The 22879-nt window shown below is 46.7% G+C and overlaps 1 protein-coding gene, 1 long non-coding RNA gene and 1 other non-coding gene across 3 annotated transcripts; all 3 read left to right on the top strand.

Moving 5' to 3' along the window:
• LOC148817314 (uncharacterized) lies at positions 1–7958 on the top strand. The gene is made up of 4 exons (XR_016094621.1): positions 1–208; positions 692–1199; positions 3805–3897; positions 6807–7958. It is a non-coding gene; the product is annotated as an uncharacterized LOC148817314 (long non-coding RNA).
• An 11083-nt stretch (positions 7959–19041) lies between these two features.
• On the top strand, positions 19042–19113 carry trnac-aca (transfer RNA cysteine (anticodon ACA)). Its single transcript has one exon. It is a non-coding gene; the product is annotated as a tRNA-Cys (tRNA).
• A 198-nt stretch (positions 19114–19311) lies between these two features.
• On the top strand, positions 19312–22782 carry LOC148817312 (uncharacterized). The gene is made up of 5 exons (XM_088939177.1): positions 19312–19497; positions 20126–20266; positions 20528–20663; positions 21112–21514; positions 22623–22782. The coding sequence occupies exons 1-5, from the start codon at positions 19312–19314 to the stop codon at positions 22780–22782; spliced, it is 1026 nt and encodes a 341-aa protein (XP_088795303.1).
• The last annotated feature ends 97 nt before the right edge of the window (positions 22783–22879 follow it).

Here is a 22879-nt window from a genome sequence, read left to right as displayed (position 1 = left end):
AGAAGCGAGGGGAGTGGACGGACCCCCGGCCCGAGACGAGGGGGCCACAGTTTATAAAGCACCGATCGCTCCGGACGTGTCTCCGCAAGCGCGGAGGCTGGAAAGTGGAAGGCAGAAGCGGAGCGACCGCAGGAGAGAGCCGGGACACAGCCGGCTGGACTGGGGAGGTGTGAAATCTGGGCTCTGAAGGCACCTGCTCTTTAGGACTGTAAGAAACACGGGGGAGCCGCTCCTTTTCAAACACGTCTTTTAAAGAGAAAAGGCCTGTAAAACACTTTAAAGACCGAACATTTGACATAATGGATTTATCAGAACGCACTACACACCACGAAACACACGGTCTTGAGGGGGAGGGGGTGTTTAGATAGTGAACTACAGAGTAAGTCAGGAGTCAGAGTGAAACTACCATCCGGGAAATTAACCGAACAGTTTTAAAAGACTCGAGGGACGGACCCCTATACGGCTTCGTGTAACTGTGGCGAAAATAGAACAGTTCGTAAATTTGGGAGTGAACACATTCCCAGCGCAGATCACAACATTTTTTATTTTTTCCAGACACTACAGTTAATGGACCACTGATTTAAAAAAAATCTAATTTGTTTACAACGTGAGCGAAAGGTTGCATTCCAGAGAGGCTGATATCAAAATAACTTTTTTTCTCTCTCTCTCTCCCTCTCTCTCTTCTTTGAAGGTGGAGGACGCCTCACATCCGCAGGATCCGAAAAAGAGGATTTTATCTTCTCGGTGACGCAAACCCAAGAGAAAAATAAGATTTCATCTCGTGTGGAACGCGAGTGTTTTCTAAGAGCATCACGTACACGTTGCCCACGGTACACCGCCGGGCTCGGTATGTGTCCATGAGCCCTGGAATCGCGTTTGCTGCTGTGTTAATTATCTGCGTGCTGTCTGCGCCATCGGATGACATCGGATTGACGTCTCCGCGCCGATGTAACCACATCCCTGCCAGCGGCCGACCTGTCTGGCTTAAATCTCTGAACAACTCAGTTGCCACTCGAGAAATTAAAACAAATGTAAAAGAACATCACCACGGCTGTTATTTGTAGCATCCGCAACAAACCACACTTCACCACAACATATACTTTTATATGCACACCGGGTGTAATCGGCATAGCAAATTGATAGGATAAGTCAGATATTACAAATCCTATCAACTTACTTATCAGACTCTTCCTTTTGAGGTGAGTTCGGTTTTATTTCTAACTCACTAATGCCTTGATTTCCATATCTGTGCTAGAATTATAACAACATGAATAACAAGCGTCTATTTTCATCACCGGTCTCTGTGAACTACAAAGTGGTGATCATCACCTGCTTGATGATAAGAAAGTAATCGAGCCTCCAAGTGTTAAACTATCCTCTGACCTGGACTGGGCTAGAACTAGAAGAGATACAGGCAAAACGAGTGACTCCAGCATGCCCTGAGCCATCTACTTACTGTACATTATGTGGGAATTTACTTTGTCAAATAATGAAACTACCGACCTGTTTATTCTGTGTCTTCAACGCAACCTGGCATCTCAGTGATTTTAAGGTTGGATGGCTGTGAATGTGTCTCGAATGGACTTACAGTTTGGGCAGTCCCCATGCTCTTTACTGTATAATACCCAACTGATTTTACTAATCCTATCAATTTACCTAACTCACTTAAGGTGAGCTACATTTGTATTACAAACTCACTAAATAGTGTAAGCTACAGTATATTGGCACAGAGTCATACGAAAATATTCTGCAGCACAGATAAGAAAAGATACCCAGCACAAAATGGAGCAATTCAAACAGATCAGCTTCGGGTGACTTGGTTTTGTGCATATGGCCAACATTGAAATGGAGGGTGTGGAAACACGGTGGGAGGAATGCTGTTGTTTTGGTGTGAGGGGACTTGTCTTAAAATAGCCAGCTGATTCAGATGAGCTTTCATTCTCTGACTGAAGAGCAGCTCCAGTGCGGTGCCCCTAGTGCAGTTTCCCAGTACACTCCCCCAGTGCAACATGCCAGTGCGGTGCCCCTAGTACAGTTTTCCAGTACACTCCCCCAGTACAACATGCCAGTGCTGTGCCCCTGTGCAGCTCTCCAGTGCAGTGAGTGTGCCAGAGAGGCAGAATGGGGGGAGAAGGGGTACTGGGTGACTGGTAAAGGGGGATGAGAGAGCACAAGGGAAGTACGTAATTCACTGCTGATCCACCAGGGGGCATCCACACCTTCCCTCTGTCTCCACCTTACTTTCTCTCCCTGACACGTCTGGCTGAGCAGCTTCCTGTGAATGGCTAAGTTAAAGAAGTTGGGCTGCTGTCAGTGTAGCAGAGCTGCACTTGTCTGGGTGAGGAATTTAATTATTTGTTTCTTTTGCCCTGTTTTTTGTTCATTGAAAATTGAGGCACTGTGATATGTGATAGGCAACAGCAGACAATATAGCAGCACTCTCATAACCAGACAACAGAGTGACTACATATGCACCAGAGACAAATCCGTGACTCCATTGTGTTACTTGAACAAACAAAGCTGCCCTCTCATGCAAAACACAGCTCTCAAGACCAGACCACCCCCGACATTTTTATTTTCAAGACGAATGCTTTTACAAAGGCTTTCTGTGAAAAAATAAAAAGGATCTGAGAACATGAATGTGTACAGCTGCTTTGGCGTTTTGAAGCTATCTTAGGGATCCCCAAATTAAGCCTCTGTTTTGTAAAATAAATCTTGCTGCCTAATTTTATTCTTTCATACTACAAAAGTGAGCATGAGCAGGGACTGCAGTATGATACTGTATCAATGCCTGCTTACTGCTGTCATGCTCGTCGTGTCTCACTGCTGTACTCTCAGTTTCTGAAACGTCTGTAGTGCCCCACTGGCAGCAGATGTGTCTGTGTCAAACCCCTGCGAAAGGTGACACTGGAGTGGAAAACCAAGATAGCACAAGCCAGCTGGTATTTTGATATATTGCAAATTATATTAAAATTAATAAAAATAAGAAGCTTCTCTGTGTGAAATAATACGGCCTAGCACTTATGATTTTAAAGTGCTGTGAATATTGTCAATGAGAGATGCTATTTCACACCATAAATGCATCAACAAGACAAGATGTACCTTTATTTAAGCTCCTTGTATAACAATTAGCACGCACTGATAAAAACCATGTGCATAAAATGTCACACAGCCTAAACGTTTATCACACAAAAAACAGACAGTTTGCTCCACACCTGTTGTGACACCGTGAAGTTCATACAGTATATTCAGCCATCTACATGTACAGGCATTTTTTGGGTATAGAAATGAACAGTTTGATTGATCTTGCATTTAGAAATGCACACAGCAGCAAAATGCGTGTACACAGTAACAACACTGGAAATGTTTGTTTAATATAAATCACATTCCTGCGGTGGTAACAGAATTGCAGTTTAATTAAAGCCTTATTACATTATTGATTTCCAGATTCTTTTGGTGATTAACGTAATTAGCGCATCCCCCATCCAGTTCTTCATTGTAGTAATCTAATCACGTATGTAAAGCGCCGCAAATGTAATTTACAAATCTGATTAACGCACAAGAGCCGCACGACGGCATGGGGCCTGGTGCTACTGCAACACAGCTTTTGGATCCTGGGTTTTGATTCTGCTTTCGAGTGCGTTGTGTGGAGTTTGCATGCGCTCTTTGCATTCATATGGGTTTCCTTCCACCTTTCAAATACATGCTGGCCAGGTTAATCGTTCCCTCTGTGTGCGTATGAACATCCTGTAAGGGGCTGGTATCCTGTTCAGGGTATAATCCTGCTTTGTGCTTTATTTCCAGGGATAATCAGATGTGCATTAATACCAGTGGATAATGGATTATCACATAAAGCATGATGGTAACATCTCAAGAATGTCCATTTCTGTCCTGCAGGTAGGCACTTAGAGCATGTCATTTAATACACAATTAATTATTTGATTGGGTGATTAGAGAGAGATCACTTTACTGGCCATATAAAATTTCCTGTATTAGGAATTTGTCTTTTCGCATACCCCAGCTTGCTCTCCATGAGACACACAGACAGGGAGAGAAGCTGGGGGTCAGAGCGCAGGGTCATTTATACAGCGCCCCTGGAGCAGTTGGGGTTGAGGGCCTTGCTTAGGGGCCCAACAGAGTAGGATTCCTCTGCCGGCAGCAGGATTAAGACCAGCAACCTTCCAGCCACAGGCAGAGATCATTTGCCAGAGTACCACCACTCCGCCCAGCCACAGAGCCACCGCTCCACAGTGAAGTCAGACTGAGTCAGGCACACTAGATGAAGTGCCAAAGGACCAAAAGGCTCAATGATTTTCATCAAGATTTCTGGAGGAGACATTTCAAAAGCTTCCATTTGCAGCTCATGCATAACACCACAGTCATCATATATATTTCATTTGCAGGAGGAATGCAAAAGGCAAATATGAGGGAGGGAAGGGGCCGATGTAGTATTTATCATTTTGAACGTGAGAAAATAACATCAGGAATGGTTACGATAGAGGACAGCTGAGGCGCATTTAGCTGGCCGGTTGTCATCCCTCCTGGATATTTGTTGTAAACTTCACGTATGAGCTACGGGGTGATGTGATGTTAAGTTGCTCTCAGTGTGACAGTGGCAGCAGTGCCCCTCTCTATAATACATTACCACACCTACTCTGCTACTGTCAGCATCTTTTCGCACCGGAGGTGGACACACAGCTTTGTGATTGCATCTGCGTTCTATATTTCTGCTACTATTTTGAAACACAATCACTGGAAAGTTCCCTGTATATTTATAACATGCAATTAAACTGGAACTGAATGGAAACAGTGAATAATCCTTACAGCCTTTGTCAACAGTATTCTTGTTGATAACAATGACAACAATACTGCAAAGTGAAAGAAAAAGAACATTAATCACAGACGAATGAAGAGGGATAACTATATTACTGCACGGCTTCTCGTTTATTTTTATACACCTAGAAACCGCATCTCCTCCCTTGTATTAAAAGCGCGTAGCTCTGCTGGTCTCGGTGGTGTGCATCATGCCCTCCGACTGCACCTCATCCTTCTTCTGCATTCATCAGCAAAGCCGCAGACTCCTCAGAGGGCCAGAGAGCTTGTCGGCCAATAAAATGGCTCCAGCCAGAGAGGTTTCTCTTGCAGGCTGGCGGTGCACGGCGCCCGCCTTCAGCAAAGCAACAACGGAGGAACAGATGGAACAAACAGAGACGAGAATGATTTGGGTTCTCTGTTCAAAAGGGTTTGAAATCCAGAAGCGATGTTCATTTATTTGTCCAGCGCAATCGTTCTGGGCTTGTGATACATCACACGGAGGGAGGAAATATTTCTGGCGGTAGTTAAAGTGCTTGAATGTTCTAACTGTTGTATGCAGTTTCATAGTCAGAGGGTTTATGAGGCACCCATTATGCTGTGATTATCCAGGCAGTACCACAGCACATTGCACACCTTTTAAGCCGTTTCAGCAATGCTTGGCAGATTTTCAGTTCACCAGGGCTGTTAAAACACTGGTTGTAAGGTGTGATTCTCAGGCACTGTGAGGATATTGTGAGGATCTTGCCCTGCCATTGTATGTTATTCATGTATGACACCTGAAGCTGGCTCACAAAGAGTGTTTTGAAAAAGTGAACCTAATTTAGAAGGAAGAGTCTGTGTCGTGTGCTTTCTTCTTTCTTTACTTTTCCACAGGCACGACCACAATAGGCGCCAGTCTTTAACACTACAGAGCACTGAGCCAAAGCGATATTTGTGGGTGCAGGTGGAAGGTGCTCTTTCACACTATGAACTTGATCTGAATACAGGGTTTTATTTATCGGACACTAAGATCCGTCTCCAACAGGTGAGGCTGAAGAAATCAACACCACAGGGTACAGTAAAGTAGTGGTTTGTGTGCGCCCAACATGCATTATGAGTATCTGCAACAGCAGCTGCTTCTTGTGCTTGACTTTCTACACTGTGCTGCAGAAATTAAAACCAGCCTATTCGATACCGCAGGGGCCTCTCTCTTGGGCTTTTCCAGCTTATTCTTCTTTGGTGAAGACTGAAACTGTGAGAACACTCTGAAAAATGGTGCCGGCAGGAGCAGGCGATTTGTATTTTCATCATCCGATTCTTAAGAGTTTAGAAATAATAAGCATTTATTTGCACAACAGGCTTGTGTACAGTAATTATCCAATGCACAGGGGTTATTAGCAGTTTGCTGATCTTATTAAAGTGGTGTTGATTTTTGGTGCAGTTTCCCTTTCTTTTCACACACAGATTTTTCACCTCTGGTTTAATTTTAGCAGGAGGGAGGTGTTGATGAGAGGCTCTATGGATGGAGGTGGAAGTGTGTGGGGAGAGGGGAGGGGGGATTAGGATGGGAAAAACTAACATCTGAAGAGAATGGGCTCCTGTTACACAAAACTGAACCACCAAAGCACACACACACACAGACCATACCAGCAGGATCAACTCTGGAGTTTTCTGTCACATAAATTCAAAGTAAAATGTTTGTGGTTTGTGACACCTTCCTCTGGTACACATCTTCTCCACAGCACAGCATGCTCTGATCAACTGTGAGAAGACAGTGCAGGAATGCTCATGATCAGGAATAGAGCATTCTCTCATTTCCAGGATAAAGACTCCCTGCAGAATCCAGAGATAACATGTATTGGAATAAGGTGCTTGGAAAAAGTGTTGTCCCCCTTAAAATTCATTTTATTTACATTTGAAAGGATTCTTTTATAACAACAGCATTTGTCCTGAGAATGTTCCGTACAAGTCACATTTTGACTGTAATACAGCTGTCTGTACTTACTCTGCAGGCACACATTCCCACCAGAGAACCTCCCTCAGGCCTATTTGGCCAGACTCAGACATTCCCAGATCTCCCGCTTGCCTTGATGGACAAGGCTGGAGAAGGCCAGCCCTGCAACTTGGCCCTCGCAGAAATGGAGACATCACTCTGCTCACCTGTGACTGCTCCTCAGTACTTTCAGGTGCATCTCCACACAGACTCCTGTGTCTTAAGTGGAGGTGAGGCAAGGAACACCACCTGAAACATGCATGAAAAGAGAATCCTGTGTGTCTCAACCCATAAATCCACCTTCACCCAGGCCTGTGGGATTCCAGGACACCCCAGGTCTCCGAATGGGCATGCCACACTTCCCCTGTTGAATGTCAAATCCTCTGCACCAAAACACTGGCTTCTTCACACCAGAGATATACGAACACAGCCCATTTGGTAGTTAGTAGCTAAGCTGTTTCTTGAGGAAAGCCTCAGTTGGGCTCAGCAGGGCTTCAGTATCATGGCTGTGCAGCTTTAAGCACTACTGGGAACACAAAGGGAAATGGTGCTACCAGAACCAACCACTGAGCTCCACAACCAACAACTGAGCGCCACAACCAACAACTGAGCGCCACAACCAACAACTGAGAGCCACAACCAACCACTGAGCTCCACAACCAACCACTGAGCGCCACAACCAACAACTGAGCTCCATAACCAACCACTGAGCTCCACAACCAACAACTGAGCTCCACAACCAACAACTGAGCGCCACAACCAACAACTGAGCTCCACAACCAACAACTGAGCTCCACAACCAACAACTGAACACCACAACCAACAACTGAGAATCACGGCCAACAGCTGAACACCACAATCAACAACTGAGCTCCACAACCAACAACTGAGAATCACGGCCAACAGCTGAACACCACAATCAACCACTGAGCACCACAACCAACAACTGAGCACCACAACCAACCACTGAGCTCCACAACCAACAGCTGAACACTACAACAAATAGCACCAGTGTACAGTAGCAATATCCTTGCTTGTTCATGACCTCCGCCTAAATGCTTAAATGATAAAAATGTTAATTGTCTCATAGTCTGATTTTTTTTCTTTTGAAGGATCAGAAACACTCGTGTCATGTTGACCAACCAAAATAAATTAACAAGAGCATTTGCTATGATGACAGTATCACTTCTACGTATTTTGCTTGTAAAGGAGCAGTTCTGTTGCTTACCACCTGGAAGTGTGATTTCTGAGAGACGGGCTCTTACTGCAGAGTTCCGGTCCATCTGCTTGCCAGTGGTCCAGCTGCGTGCCGGTGGTCCAGCTGTGTGCCAGTGGTCGAGCTCTATGCCAATGATCCAGCTGTGTGCCAGTGGTCCATCTGTGTGCCAGTGATCCATCTGAGTGCCAGTGGTCCAGCTGTGTGCCAGTGATCCAGCTGTATTTTGCCATTCCGAGAATCGTGCTCTGAAAAGAGTTCTTGGGTCTGCAAACAATGTGCTTCTTCATCAGCGCATAAAACAGGCTTTAAGAGCGGGAGGAAAAAAAAGATAAAAGTTGGTTTTATTTGTCACCTCTTGGGATAATAAGTATTGTTTCCTGAGACAAAAATGAGAAAAGGTGGGTGTGGATTATTTCCTACAAAGAGTCGGCTAAAAAAAGCCAGTTGATTCGTATACAAATGATCATCTTGTGTACTGGGCACAAGAGAAAATTCCTGTAGGCATGATACTAGCGATTTAGAGCCTGGAATCAGGGTGATATACAGTATGTCTTTCCTGTCCAAGGCAGGACAGGACTGGACGCCATGGTTCAGTGGAATGACCTCCATGTGGTCCAGATCTAACATCCTGAGTCTCTTTCCCATGAGGCTCCCTGGAATCTGTGATTTATAGCCGAAAACCAAACAGTTTTCCAGCATTAAAGGAAAACATTTGGAATGCTCCTCAGAAACACTGCACATTCTCCGTCTTAAGAAATACTGTATTCAAGAAAACATTCAAACAAGAATTAGTGTGGGTGTGAAAGAAAACCAATATGAATAATACATGAATTAAGTTTCAATTCAAATTTCCAATGAGTCCAGAATTCTGATACTACTTGTACACAGACCATATAAGAAACCTCTGTTTTTCTAATGAATTTAAATATTTCTCATTGCATTGATCTAGTCAAACATTAAGATACTGAAATGCAGAAAAGAGCACAACAGCAATAGCACTCTGCCCTCCAGGTTACCTTCATTCCCCTGGCAAATTAACTGTTTTAATTTATTTAAGGGAGTTAAATGTTATTAAAGTTATCAATAGAATTGCGTGTCATTAATGTATATTCACTTAGCGTTCAGAGAGGTGAGAATAAACAGATTCTGCAGTTGTAAAACCATGAAAATCAGTCTCTCTCCGGGTCATGTTTATTTAAAGTGTTGTCATTTCTAAAAAACGTCAGTTTTTGTTATTAAGTGAATTTGGTTATTTGTCTGGATCTCATGGAGAGGGTTAAGCCCAGCCTGTGGGAGAAGAAGCAGGAAAAAACTGGGGCAGGTTTTGAAAGTGCTTGGTAGAAACAAAACCGCATCTTCCTCTTTAAAAACTTTCTTGTTTCATGAAAAATGAAACCCTACAGCACAAATTAGAAGGCAGAACAACTTGTGACCAAAAACTCTGAGATGAATAATAACTACCCTGGCGGTGTCTGTGTACAACTGTAGTCAGCAAAGACAATGCAGGATTTACAACAACTTTTCAAGAATTTGTCCACAGTGTAGCACAAATGAAACAGCAGAAGGCTGTGGATTATAACACAATGAAAAACATGACTGGGCTCAGTATCTGGATCACATCTGCTATGAGAAATGCAATTAACCTGCATCTGTTCTAACGTACATATTTACTATAGTGTTTTCAAGCTGATTGCTTTTAATGGCACTGTGTACACTGTTTTACTAGCGGTAGCTGCACGGTGTATATACAGCTACAGCTCTTTCCCTCCCTTACTGTGGACTGGTGCTTATCCCAATGTGTGAGAATGTGGTTAATCGACTGTTGCAAAGGATATACAACCTCTATACAGCTACACGTAACAAACACAACATTATGATATGTGGCTTTTCGCAGACAGTACCTCAAACATTTCTATAAAGAGATCCAGGCAGTACACAACTGCAAGGCCTGCCCACTGTGTTAAAATATGGAAAAGAGCATTCATTTACTCAAATAGTAGTGAAATGAAGGTAAATGCCAAAAGTAGTGAAATGCAGGGTACCTCCATTAACTTCTTCAATTAGAAAAATGGCCAATCATGCTTGATTAAATGCCAGTATTGTTGATGAAAAAGACTTTGCTTCACATCCTAAGTGATTGATGGATGGATCCTCAGTCAGAGCGGATACTGGAAGCTCTGAGGCACTGACAAGTCAGGAGGACGAGGAAAATGATCTTTTGAAGTTTGAAAAACTCAGCTGGCCCAGGAGAGAGTGACCCCTAGTGGACCACCTGTGACACTCACCCTGTGCCCACTGCACTACATCCTTCTCTCAGTACGATGGATGACTCCTGTCTTGCTAGGTGTCAGTACCACATCCTCGGCCCCCAAGCACAGACCAACCCTGGAGCATCTTTTCCTCACATCAAGGGCGTCAGTGTTCAGACCTGGCAGGACAGCTCAGGCTGTCAAGCTGGGTTGTTTTATCTCAGTCTCTTTTAGCCCTGTGCTTCCAGCACAACTGAACGGGCATTTTACTGTGCAACGAATAACTGGGTGAACGATAAAAACGCTAAGGTTTTTTTTTCTCTCCTCCTCACTACAATTCAATTGCTGCTCCTCTGCTCGGGTCTCGTCTCACTGCTCCTGCCAGTCTTGGGCTCTACAAGATGGGGGTGTTATTGAGAAGTGTCTGTCACTGTCAGGAGCACTCAGACTATATTACATCATCCAGGAATAAAACAGAACTGAGGAGTGGGCACAATAATAACACAGGTCCCAAGAGTACAACTAAAAAACACACCTGAGCCGCTGATATTCCTCTCTCGGATAATCCTGAGCTGCGTTCCAAAGCTCCCCCTTGACCCCTAAAGTAAGGGATAAGCATGCAAAGAGCTGAATCCACTGTTTCAGAGAGCACGCACGCACAGGTCACTGTGAGGAATTTGCTTTAGTGGCTGATGTGTCATAGCTTTGTTTTTCTTTGTTAAAATCATCTTCTTGGCTGGGCGAAGCCGAGTCAAGCAATCGATGTTTTAGTCACGGGCGTACTCTACTGCTGGTGCTCAGATTCATCTGTAAGAAGCAGCATTTACACAACAGTGCTGCACTGCTCACGTGGCTCGGACCCAGTCAGAATGTGGCTCACAGTGTACAGTTTCTATGGATTTACACTTATTTACAATATTTGATCTTTTATCAATTTTTAGGAATAATTTCACGGACTTAAAACACCTGCAGGATGAAACTCTTTTGCAGGTGTAGAGGACAATCAGGCAAATTCCCAAGCAAGTAAAAGCTCCTGTTCCATTTTGAAAGGAAGTATTATTCCACCTTTTAATTCATTTCATAATCCCATGAGTGTTTTGCATGCTAAGGGAGAAAGGCTACACACAGGGAAAGAAGTTTAACAGCCCAAGACGCTTGTCTTTCTGACACGGACAGACAGATTGGGTCTTTCTACTGTTAACTGATCTACGGCTTTCAGTCGAAACTGGATTTATTAGAGAAACTGCCGGTTCTGTGAGATAATCCTCTAATGGATGAAAAGATGATATCACAGATATGTTAAAAAGGGAAATAACTCCCTTGTGTGAAACTGTGTTACCTGACTAGGTGGGGTCGGGCTCCAATTAACACACAGGCTGTGTGCAAGGAGTGTTACATTCACTCACAAAGGATGAAGCCTTTTTCTTTTTTTCTTCCACTGCAGTGGTTAAAGGTGTTAAGACTCGTGAAACAGAGTCAGGAGAAAGGTTTTGCAAAGTGTTTGGACTCCGGATTAGGGATTATGATACATCATGCGCTTGAGCTGCTAACCGTCGGCACATTCCCTGGCGACACGCAGGTGACTGGAGGTGCTGTGTGGTGCAGTTTGCACACCCCACGTTCCATCAGGGAGACCCGCTCCTCCGGCACTAAGCTGGAGGCTGTCTGGGGAGATGTGGACAGACCTGCGGGAAAGTTTAGTCACAGGTGCCTGACAAGCGCCTCTTCTGTACCTCTCCTGCAGTGGCTGAGCAGCGAGACTGGGATGCTGCAGGCCAGGCAAAGACCTTCGGATACATTTGTGCACACTGTCACCCTTCTGGAGCGCTCCCTCCATAAATCACGGCTGCACTGGTCCTCCGTGCAGCTCTGTTCAGCGTGTTTGTTTCCATCCATAATTCAGGTGGTTTGTAAATGAACTATCATCATCACCCACCGCACTATGAAATATGAATAGGGCTCGTCTTCTGGAAGCGTGCGGTGCGATTTGTCTCCTTAAAGGAAAAGTACCATGAGCCACGTGCCCCCTTACAACAGTGAGATTTTTACTTCGGAGCACCAAGCGGAAGGCCAGCCCACACTTCTCCAGGAATTATCGGTGCTTCTGTATGCATTCCTGTTTCCTTCCAGACACGCTGTCTGATCTGTTCCACTGAGGCGGAGCCTTGTGGTTTCGCCAGCTCCGGTTCACATCTGCACCCTTTGATCTCTTATTCAGCGCTGTTCAGACAATTAGTTCTCTTTGGCAGTTGGGAGCTCATTTGGGAATTGCCTGCTTTCCAACCTGCTTTAAAGGGCCCATTTAGCTCTGTACTTTAATATTTCTTTTACAGTATAATGTGCCCAATCCCCAGTCCGCTCTATCTATCGAATGGCCGCAAGCACTTCATGGAATCGCGCTTGTACACGCACCAGAGCTACAAAACATGCGCCTGTGTGAAGCATGTCCAGTCCTTGACTGCTGGCTTGGCAGGGCACGACTGTGAATCCAGCACTCTTCCTGTCTCCCAGTCATAGAACTCAGTCACCGTTGGTGTCTTCGTATACCAATAACACAGCAGTGCTGAGTCCACAGACCTCTGAATCCATCAGCTTCGCACCCGAGTCCAAAGCGTCAAGGGACTGCGGAAATCTGGTATGAGATGCCCAGCTGTAATGTGGAATGACCTCCTCTTGTCTGAAAGGGTTTCTTCTGTGCTTACCCACACACTCAAGTGGAGCAGGAGAGCTGCAGACAGAAGGCTAAGGGGGTTTCTGCCTCATGGTGGCTGACAGAGCTGTGAGCCCCAGTGTGACTCCTTGGCAGTGCAGGCCCATGCTTCTGGCAGCCAGGCTGGGGTGAGAGGAACAGCAGGGCTGCCGAGACGCACTAAATATTTCATAAAGTTCAAGCAAAGGGCTGCGCAGTGCTACACACTCCATCAGTGACAAGTGACGGGTCTGCTCTCATTCCAGGTTGCTTTCTAATTGGCAGCTCTATATAGGAAGACAGGCATGTGAATGAAAGCTTTCTACCCCCCATGTTTTGTTCCTTCGGAGATGAAGACAACTCCAAGACGTGCTGGAGAACTGCAGCTGGGCTCGACACAAGGGCTGCCTTCTTCCGACAACGGCTCCGGGTGACAAATACAGCTTTTCAAATTTGAGTTGCAGGACTATCTTTCCATGCACTTCCAGAATCCAGTCAATCCTCAGAGGGCGGCACTAAGATGGAGGCTAACTTGATGGACAGGCCAATTTAAGAGCATATCTGTGGTCTGTGGGAATACATCAGAGCACCAGGGAAAAAAACGTGACCTTGTGAATAACTTCCCAGTCAGAAGGAAACTCCAGACTGACAGAGTTGTGAGCCAGCAGTGCTAACCTCCAAACCACAGTGTCGACCACATATCAGGCACCACCTCACAGAGTGTGGCTCCGGCTCCGTCTCACTGCCACGGCTTCAGGTCAGGGGCTCGAACGACGAGAGAGACACGAGCCGCCTGTCCACTCCCAGCCTGGGCTTTCATCAGGGGGGAGAGTCCACTTCTCAACAGAAGTTGTCTGCGGCTGTAAGGGTTCTCTGAAATAAAGGTTATTTGTGACAGTCACTTACCATGGCTGTCAAGTCTTAGAAAATGTTACCAGGAGAGGAAAGAAGCAGAGAGGAAAGGGAGGAGGGAAGCAGATCACAGGGAAATGTCACCAGGACCTGAGGAGTGGTGAGGAAGGCAGCTCTTCAGCCGAGGTAGGAATTCACTACCTTCTTGATTGTCCACAGCCCGGAAATGTCCAGCAACATGAGGAGGGAGGAACTCTCTTGCCCATTGTCACATCGAGGAATGGAAACGTGCCCAACGACAGAGGATGGTATTGAAGTGGCCAGCTCAGATGTCAGCCCTGACAGCAGTGGGCCAGACCGTGTCTGCAGAGCCCTGAGTGTGTGTGTGTGTACTGAAGACAGGAGAGCGCCTCAGCGAGTCGCAGTCTGGCTCCTTCTCTCCACACTCGCAGCGTGACAACATGGGAGATCCAGACCCCGCAGTTTACCGCTCCAGAAACAAACTGGACCCATGTCTCACAATTACAACTCTCAAAACAATTCCCATTTCCTTTGGTCCAGCCTCGTCAATATAACAACTCGAATGACATCTCTGAGAATTACAGACCTTCCAGCCTGGGATTCTAGTTGTGATGATGGCACCATCTGCTGGGAGAAATCAGTACCAAATTTCCTTTCATTTTCAGGCAATTCAAACCTTAATAAGTACAATAAATCAATAATAACAAAACATATTTAAACCTCGTCAGTTACCATCACATATTTGCCCACTGAATGTGTTTCTGGTAATAAGGAGTGTAATGCTGTGTAATGTTTATATGATCTGCTCTCCCAAAGGCTGTTTCACACTTACTCTCAATACTGGTTTAATACCCAGAGGCTTGTCTTCTGGGCAGGGCTGGATTTTGGTGTTCGAAGGCCCTAGGCACTTTCACTTCGAAATGTGCAAAAAGAGGGGTAAACGCCAATTGAATTACGTCGATTGACATGATGCACTTTAAACTATTGTAATGACTGGGGGATTCGCACCGAGTGAAGCTCACACACCCCTGATGTGGCGGCAACAACACGTTTATTTACCTCCACCTGGCGGACTTGGACAGACAGAGATTGAAACTCCTCGAAGGGGTCACACTCACTCTCTCTCACACACACACACACACACACACACACACACACACACACACACACAGGGTAAGGATTAAAGAGGGGTAACCCAGTTTACAGTGGGTTACAAGGTCAAAGTAGCAAACACTGTCAACCATTTACGATGGCTCCTCATAAACTCTCTCCGCTATTTACACTGCCCGGTCAAAGTCCAGCCCCTCGGCTGCCCCCAGCCTGCCTTGCGGGCGCATCGCTAAGAGTAGGTGCAGCCGTTAAAGTGACCGGTGCGGGCGCGACACTATTCTAATGCTAAACTACGTGATGGAGCGAGTCGAGCGACCATCACTTCGATTCGTTTAGTTTCTAGAAGAACCACTAGCTAGAGTATGATAATTGATTTGGTGCACGTAGAGTCGATCGCAAACATGCTGTTTCAGCTCATTTTTCATTAGTCACTAGTGTTTCCCTCCTTCGTAGGCCCTAACAATTTCGTAGGCACAGTGCCTAATGGGAAATCCGGCACTGCTTCTGGGACAAGCTACCGGGCCATGTTGAAACCAACACCAGGGTTCTTTCAAGAAACGGTTGATTGAGATCCAGGGATCAATTAACTTCTATCTACCCAACAGGCTGGATGGGCCATATGGCTCCTGTCCTCTGTAGCTTTTCTTATGTTCCTAATCTGACAATGTCTAGAAAGGTGCTGTGGAGGACCAGAGGCATAGCTTCGAACTTCCTTTGCAGCTGTGATGTTCTTAAATAGAGATATCAAGAAGCTCGTCTAAGAAATTAAAGACTTAATCAATCGAACCATCATACTCAACTGATTTGGTTCTATTTCTCTATAACCCTGCAGCCACCCGGAGACAAACGTTCTTACTTTCCCAGACCAAGTCTGAATTCCCCATGCATACTCTACATAATTAGATCCAGGATGCTGGAGCTATGAAACCACAGTGATAACTGCTATGCTATGTCCAGCTAGTGGAAATTGGTCGTACAAGCCCTGCTTGATTTTAGGAGAGAATTTAATTCAGGATTCTCAGGGCTCTGCACACCTGTGCTGGCTGTTATGTGCCAGTCAGTCCTGTCCCCTTGACTTGTGAACCCACTGCTGATGACAGAAGGTCATGCACCTTCCGATTACTTCAACCGGAATAGACAGAAGGCGATGAGTCACACCTTAAAGCCACAAGCGGTGTGCTATAGCAATAAAAGCTCTGTGCTGAAATTGTCCACACAGCTCTCACTGGGAGACTGTTCTCAAGGCACTTGTCAAAGAAGGTCTTAATTTCATACATAATTTATGTTTAACAGAAATGTAGGTGCAGCTCTGTGCACTAACTCCTGTCTTCTACTCTCCTCAAATTGTTCATTGAATTGAAATTCCCTTTTGTTCGAGGGGACCTTGAGAGCGCGTGCCTTCAACTCCTCCGGAACGCTCTGCGGAAAAGACAAACCTGTGCAGGAAGCCCAGCACCGTGACAGAGCTGAGGTTAAGGAAGTGCAGGTCTGCATTGTCCCTTATCATACCACTAATCCCACAGGGAAGAGAATCAATGTCGTGTGCTGCAAAGCAGAGAGAATAAAAGGAGCACAGAGCTATTTAATACCGGGCGGCCTTGAGCACAGCAGCGTGAGAGCAGCTTTAGGTGTTCCGTCAATGAAAGAACAAAATGCCTTGTCACTTCATTCATGGCCTTCTATTCATCTTCCAGCTTGATGCACCACACTTGCTAATGTACTGTGCGCCTGACAGGGCTGAGAGGAACTGCAGATTCTCCCCAGCCTGTGACACGAAGTCTCTTTGCCACTGAGCAAGGCGAAGGCTTGACTCCAGACTCGCACGCATTGAGCATGCAGGCATTCCAGAGCACCGGCAGCCGGGCTGGTCCCTCTGCTTCCTCCTGTGATGCACGAAGTCAAGGGCGGCAGTGTGGCACGGATTCTGGATTTGTAACTGGAAGGTTGTGGGTTTGAATCCTAGTTGCGACACTGATGTTGTACTACCTGTGAGCAAGGTACTGCACCAGTTAAATATGCAGCTGTATAAATGGGTGCAAATGTAGTAACGTACAGTGCAGTAACTCATACAAGACAGCAGCCACTTCTGTACAGATGGGGACTGTTAAATACATAAGTGTGCATTACTTGAAGTTGCCATTTTCAGTGGATGCTGCCAGTGACACAGTGGCATCAGTTGCAATATGACAGCAGGTACTGTATAGTGTCATCAGTTTATTAATGAATATCCAGACTCAGGCTGTCTTTGACAACCTCTGTGCAACCCTATAATTTCATTGGTACAAAATCTGGCACTTAATGCCAACTTGACTGATATCATCACCAGCTCTTGGCAGGCAAACAAAGGCCAATTTGCAATATTACATCACTGATCAATCCACCTTCGTTCAATTATTGTTCAGGGCAGCTCAGTTGGGAGTCCGCGAGTACAGTGAAGATTCCTGATCAATAGTAGGACAAGCTCTGGATTAAAGCAACAGAGCACTTTGCTGACATTTCATTCTTTTACTTAATGAGAACAATTAAAAAGTGATATTTGCTTACCCCAAATAGTAATTAATTCAATCTGCAATTGACCCACTGCGGTAGGAGTTGGGATGGATGTTAACTGTAATGTGCTCCTTTCACAACCTTCAGACACACATGCACAACACAAACACACAAAAGACCTTGACCTGCAGCAGATAAACTGTAGATTATTAACACACAACATGTAAATAACACCTCGATAACACCAATTTCCGATCTCAGTCTCCAAAAAATAAGCATGTACCCAAGATTCTGTGTGAGGAAAACATACCATGTTATATATACACACACACACATATTCATTTTAGCATCACAGACGTCATTGCCAGAGTTTGGAATAACACTTGAGTGTCACTTGAGCGTCTACCAGGCTGATTCAATTAGAACACAGCCTGCAATCACACTGGAGGAGCTCAACAAAATCTCACACCTACGCAGAACCCTGGCATTCGGCACGCAGTCACGCAGTCTGAGACTGTCACGGCTGCTGGAGACTGGGAGGCAACAGACTGCATTGTTGGACTGCAGGTTCAGCCTCTTATACTGAGAAATGGCAACTTTTCACACTGGTCTACCACCCAGCCCTTGTGAAAATCTGCTCTGCATTTCCCCCATTACATCACCATGCTAATACAGCCACAAGTTTGTCAAAACACCCCCATGGAGGCTTACTCTGGTTCGAAAAGTGGAGTGCAAGTAAACCATGTTGGAATCATGGTAAAAATGTGGTAAAGAGGTGAAGTGAAATAGCACACGAATATGGCACCAGTTTTCTGCCAGGCCAGGACCCAGTTAGCTCTGCAACAGTGCCCTCTTGTGGTACAATATCAGCCTGTGTGGTTGACAAGCTCCTTTGAGCACGCCTCTATTCAAGCCAGGTTCAAGGCACCTCCTTCCCTCAGCACCAATCCTGACAGCTTCCAAAAACTCCACCCCGCCTCTTACCCCCATGCAACCTTCTCGTGCAGGTTTGTGAGTTGATCTGGTTTGCATTCCTGCATGCAACACATACTGTAGCGTAGTGTCTGCACTAACAGAAGCCATCCCTTCAGGATTCTGCATCAGCAGTTTGTCAACTGCGGCTCGTACTGTTCCAGCCCTTCAGCACCTGGCCAGTGTTGTCCGGCCTCCCTCACCTCCGCCCCCTGCAGGACCCGGGGGGTGCAAACTCAGAGGGCAGGGGTCTGAGGACCTGACGGGGCCCTGCCTGTCCTTCTCCCACATGGCCTGCGGTCACAGCACCAGGAATAACTGCTCAGAGTGGGCACTTCTCAGACTGAGCAGGCTTGATTCTTGTCTCCAGCCAGGAAATTAAAGAAATAAAAAAAAATAGTAATTTAAATGTTAATGGAGAGATGGGGTCTCCAGCCCTGACCTTGGATAGCTCGAAATCTTCTGATTTTCATTCTGCTCATTTCCCTTTTACTTAATAGAACCAGTTATTTCTTGAAGACTAAGATGATCTTTAGTCACTGATCTATAATTCACTGGAGCCTCTCCAGAACATCTTGAGAGGCCTGGGGAATTATATTTTTCCGTGGGTTTGCTGTGCCAGTAATGGGAAGATTGGGGGGTGTATAGCTGTGGGGGTATAGCTCAGTGGTAGAGCATTTGACTACAGATCAAGAGGTTCCCGGTTCAAATCCGGGTGCCCCCTGTGTCTTGGTCCTACAGACATTTCATTGCCAGCAACTTCTACTGCACACTGTATTGTTGTGCATTTGATAAATAAACTTTGATTTGATTTGATTGCCATGAGTGTTATGGAACATTATGACATCGCTGATGACATCACAGTTGAGGGCTGCACCTATTAAAAAGGACAGAGCAAACGGACACAAGCCTTTGTGCAGCCATGTTTCGTGGCAGTAAAAGTGTGCACCTCGCTCGAGGCCCAGGGCTTACAGACATACCTCATGCCAGTCAGAGCAACAGCAGTGTCAAGTATCTCAGAGACAGGGGGCCTGCAGTCACGCTGGACTGGATCAACAGCAAAAACATGAAGTTTCTGAGCGCAGCAAACCACAGAGAGTCGTTCCAGGTCAGTGATGGTTAGTAGGTAAACAGAGGGGCTGGTACAGATGCTGTTCTCGGTGAGAAAAAAGAGACATCAGTAATCTGGCAGTGGATTGTTGTAATGAAGGCCTAAGATGCACCAAACAAGCCAAGCTAATGAGTGTACTCATTTTCCATAATGAAAGGCATATTCACACAAACAATTACATTACTGTCACACATGAACAGTTTTTAAATTCAGAAATTATTCAAAAATATTGGTCAAAGGCAACATACAGACACCAGGAGTGAACTATACATCTGTAGTAGCTGTCCAGCAGTATTGCAGCTGGACTGTGGATTTCTGACTCATCTGAACACAAGGTTAACTGTTTCAGGGTTAAACACAGGGAGGCAGAACCAGAGCTTATACAGGGCATCCTGCAGAAACATTGCCTGGACTTTAAGCAACAGGCTATCTAGCTTTTGGTGACAATGACATCAGAGCAAGGAGGCTTGTATCCATGTCGTTACGGAACCAGTCGTTACGTTTCAAGCTCACCCCTCTCAAGTCTTTTGGCAACGCTGGAAACAGGCCAGGCAAGCTGGGCAGTGGCATTCCAGCCCCCGGGCCAGGACACGCCTCTCAGTAATCCCGTCCCTCCCCGAGACAGCTGCAGAAGCTGAGCCAGGCGCTGGACAGCAGCGAGAGGCTGGAGAAGAGCTGCTGGCGGCAGGAGGAGAGGAAGGTCAGAAAGGCCCTGAAGAAGCTGGTCCGCCTGTCCCCCAGGTTCCAGAGCCAGACCCAGTTCCAGGTAGGAGTGCCAGCGCCACCGTCCAGGAAGAAGCCAGAGCCCACTCATGCTGCGGTTTCGCCTCTCTCAGTGCGATAAAAATGAAGTCACCCCCCCTCCTCTAAGACAGAACTGCTGTTTTATGCTTGTCTGTGGCTGCATGTGTGTGCTGTCAGGTCAGCACATGGTTGTGTGCCTGTGCTGTCATGCAAGTGTGTGACTGTACCTTTGTGTTCTCACATTAGCATTTCAAATAATGCGATTGTGCGTTTGTGTTCTCAGAGAATGAGCAGGGACTCAGATGTGGGCAGCTGGGATGTCCTGACCCCTGATGCGGTCTCCCTGGACACCCAGGAGGGGGAGTACTCACCCTGCTTCTCCCGGTCCCCGCACAGCACTGCTTGTAGGCCCAGGCATGGTACGATCCAGCACGCTAGAGCACATTTCTCATCATTTCTAAACGTACTTCCTTAAACCTGCCCTTTAGATGAGGGTGTCTCCTGTGTTGCTGCTGGTGAGCTCCAGGTCCTCTGGGCTCAACTGTGAACTCTGGGGAGAGCAGGAAGCCGAAGACTCTGCAGTTCTGGAGGACCAGGCATGGAAACTTCGGAAAAAGACTCCATTTTATTGTTGGAGCATTCTTGAAGTGCAAAACTTTAAGATAACCCCAAATCACTTTCCTGTTAAGGCAATAAGTAAACATTTTTAAAGAAATTCTTGCAGTGAAGAGATTTATCGATTGAAGCCTTATATGCACAGGGCTCCCAAAAAAGAATGAAATGGCAACTGTAGAGTGTCAAAGTAGTGTAAAACGATGAAAGAATGATAAGAGAGGTTTACCTGACACCACATGTGCCTCCATCCAGGCTTGAGCAGCTCTACGACCTTCAGCCAGCTGGGCATGTCTCCGACTGCCCACAAGTGCCAGCCCCCAGCGGGCATGAGAGCCACAGCCAGAGCCAGCCAGCGGCTGGCCAGCCCCCACGCCTCTCTGATCGGCAGACACCTCAGGTCATCGTGCCAGCTCAGCCAGGCGGCCAGCAGGACCAGCTACTGTCCTGAGAACACGAGCTCCATGCCCCACCTGCCCGGACTGGCTGCCCGGCCCAGCTCTCAGCTGTCCCCAGACCTGCACTGCTTCCAGGACGCCATGATGGGCTACACCACCCTGCAGAGGAGAGTCAGGGACCTGCAGATTCAGGCCCGGTCCACAGAGCACCAAGCACGAAGAGCCACAGCACTGCACCCCCTGGAGGCCCTCAGCTGCAGGTACACTCTCACAGCTGGAGTACCACCCCCAGCCTCGCATCTCTCCAGACTGACAGCCTTCCTGTCCAGACTCTCCTCATCAAGGTGGAAGGCAGAAATCAGCAATGGAATTATCTCCTTTCTCAGATCCCTGCCACATTAAAATGAGGTCCACAGTCTCCGCTCAAACACTTACAGTGTTTTCTGAGCATGTGGTGTGAAAGAGTCTCAGCAGCCTTGTCTAGGTTTCTCTTGAATAGGCCCAGCAGGAGGCTGCCAGTGAGGAATGTTTTATTGTGGTTGCATCAGCCGTAGGGTAACACTGCTCCTTTGAATTCAGCAGGGATCTGGGCATTGCCTGATGGCAGAGCACTCAAAGTCTGCTGTGGGGCACTGACACCCATCTCCCCTGATGCCACCCTTCATGGTGCTCAACTTGCCCAAGAAAAGAGCTCCGAGGCAGCTGCCTGCATTAGGGGTCAGAGGTCACTCACTCCTGGGCCACATCCTCCCCTGGAGAAGCCAGTTCTTTCAGCTCCAGTGCACTCTGGGTGTTGCTGCCACCAGATTGAACTTTGCTGCGTTCAGTCGCACCCTGGAGAAATCAGCTGGCCCCTGGGTCAGAGGGAGAGACACAGAGAGAGTGGGGAGGGACTGGGATTTCTTCTGAGCTGCCAGGCTGTTGCCTCTCCTCAGCAGCCCTGTCCAACGACCTGTCTTTACTCCAGTAAGGCACAGGGGCAAAGACAGACACACACACACAGGAAATGCCAATACTGCCAGCCCTGAGGCACAGTCTGTCAGATCTCAGCAGAGAGCAGTACAAGCTGGAGATCTGGAAAGCCACAGTGACTGCAATTAGAAGGAACATTAAAATGCGCTGTGCGCACACAGCTTTGATATCAGATAAGGAAATTAAACTTTCAAAATCAGAATCTTAAAAAGAAATAAGTTGGATCACTGTTGCCTTGATGTGTAAATATTTTGAGGACCTCTACCTTTTACCATGCGCTTAATATTCAGTGTTTGCACTGAAATTGCAGTACTGAGGACAGAGAAACACTGCATGAATATTACATCCCCTGTATCCGTGTGCACCGACCTGACTGCACCTGCCACCTCCCCGCAGGTACCTGAGGCTGACCGACAGCAATATCCGCACGCTGCTGGAGCAGTGCCGGGACCGCGGGATCCACGTGGACATCCATCCGCACATGAAGGACTCGGAGATCGACATCAGCACCATCTTCCAGAGCTCCCCCCCGCCCCCCGGCGCCGAGGTCCTGTGATCGCCCCCCCCGCCTCCACCAACCCCCCAGCGCCCATTTGCCGTTTCTCAAGCTAGGTGCTGGTGATTAAAACCTTAAAGATACAGGCTGTGAAAGG

This window comes from Atractosteus spatula, chromosome 21 (genome assembly GCF_055471065.1).
Source record: "Atractosteus spatula isolate fAtrSpa1 chromosome 21, fAtrSpa1.hap1, whole genome shotgun sequence".
NCBI classification, from domain to species: Eukaryota; Metazoa; Chordata; class Actinopteri; order Semionotiformes; family Lepisosteidae; genus Atractosteus; species Atractosteus spatula.
This window is presented reverse-complemented; position numbering and strand designations above follow the sequence as displayed.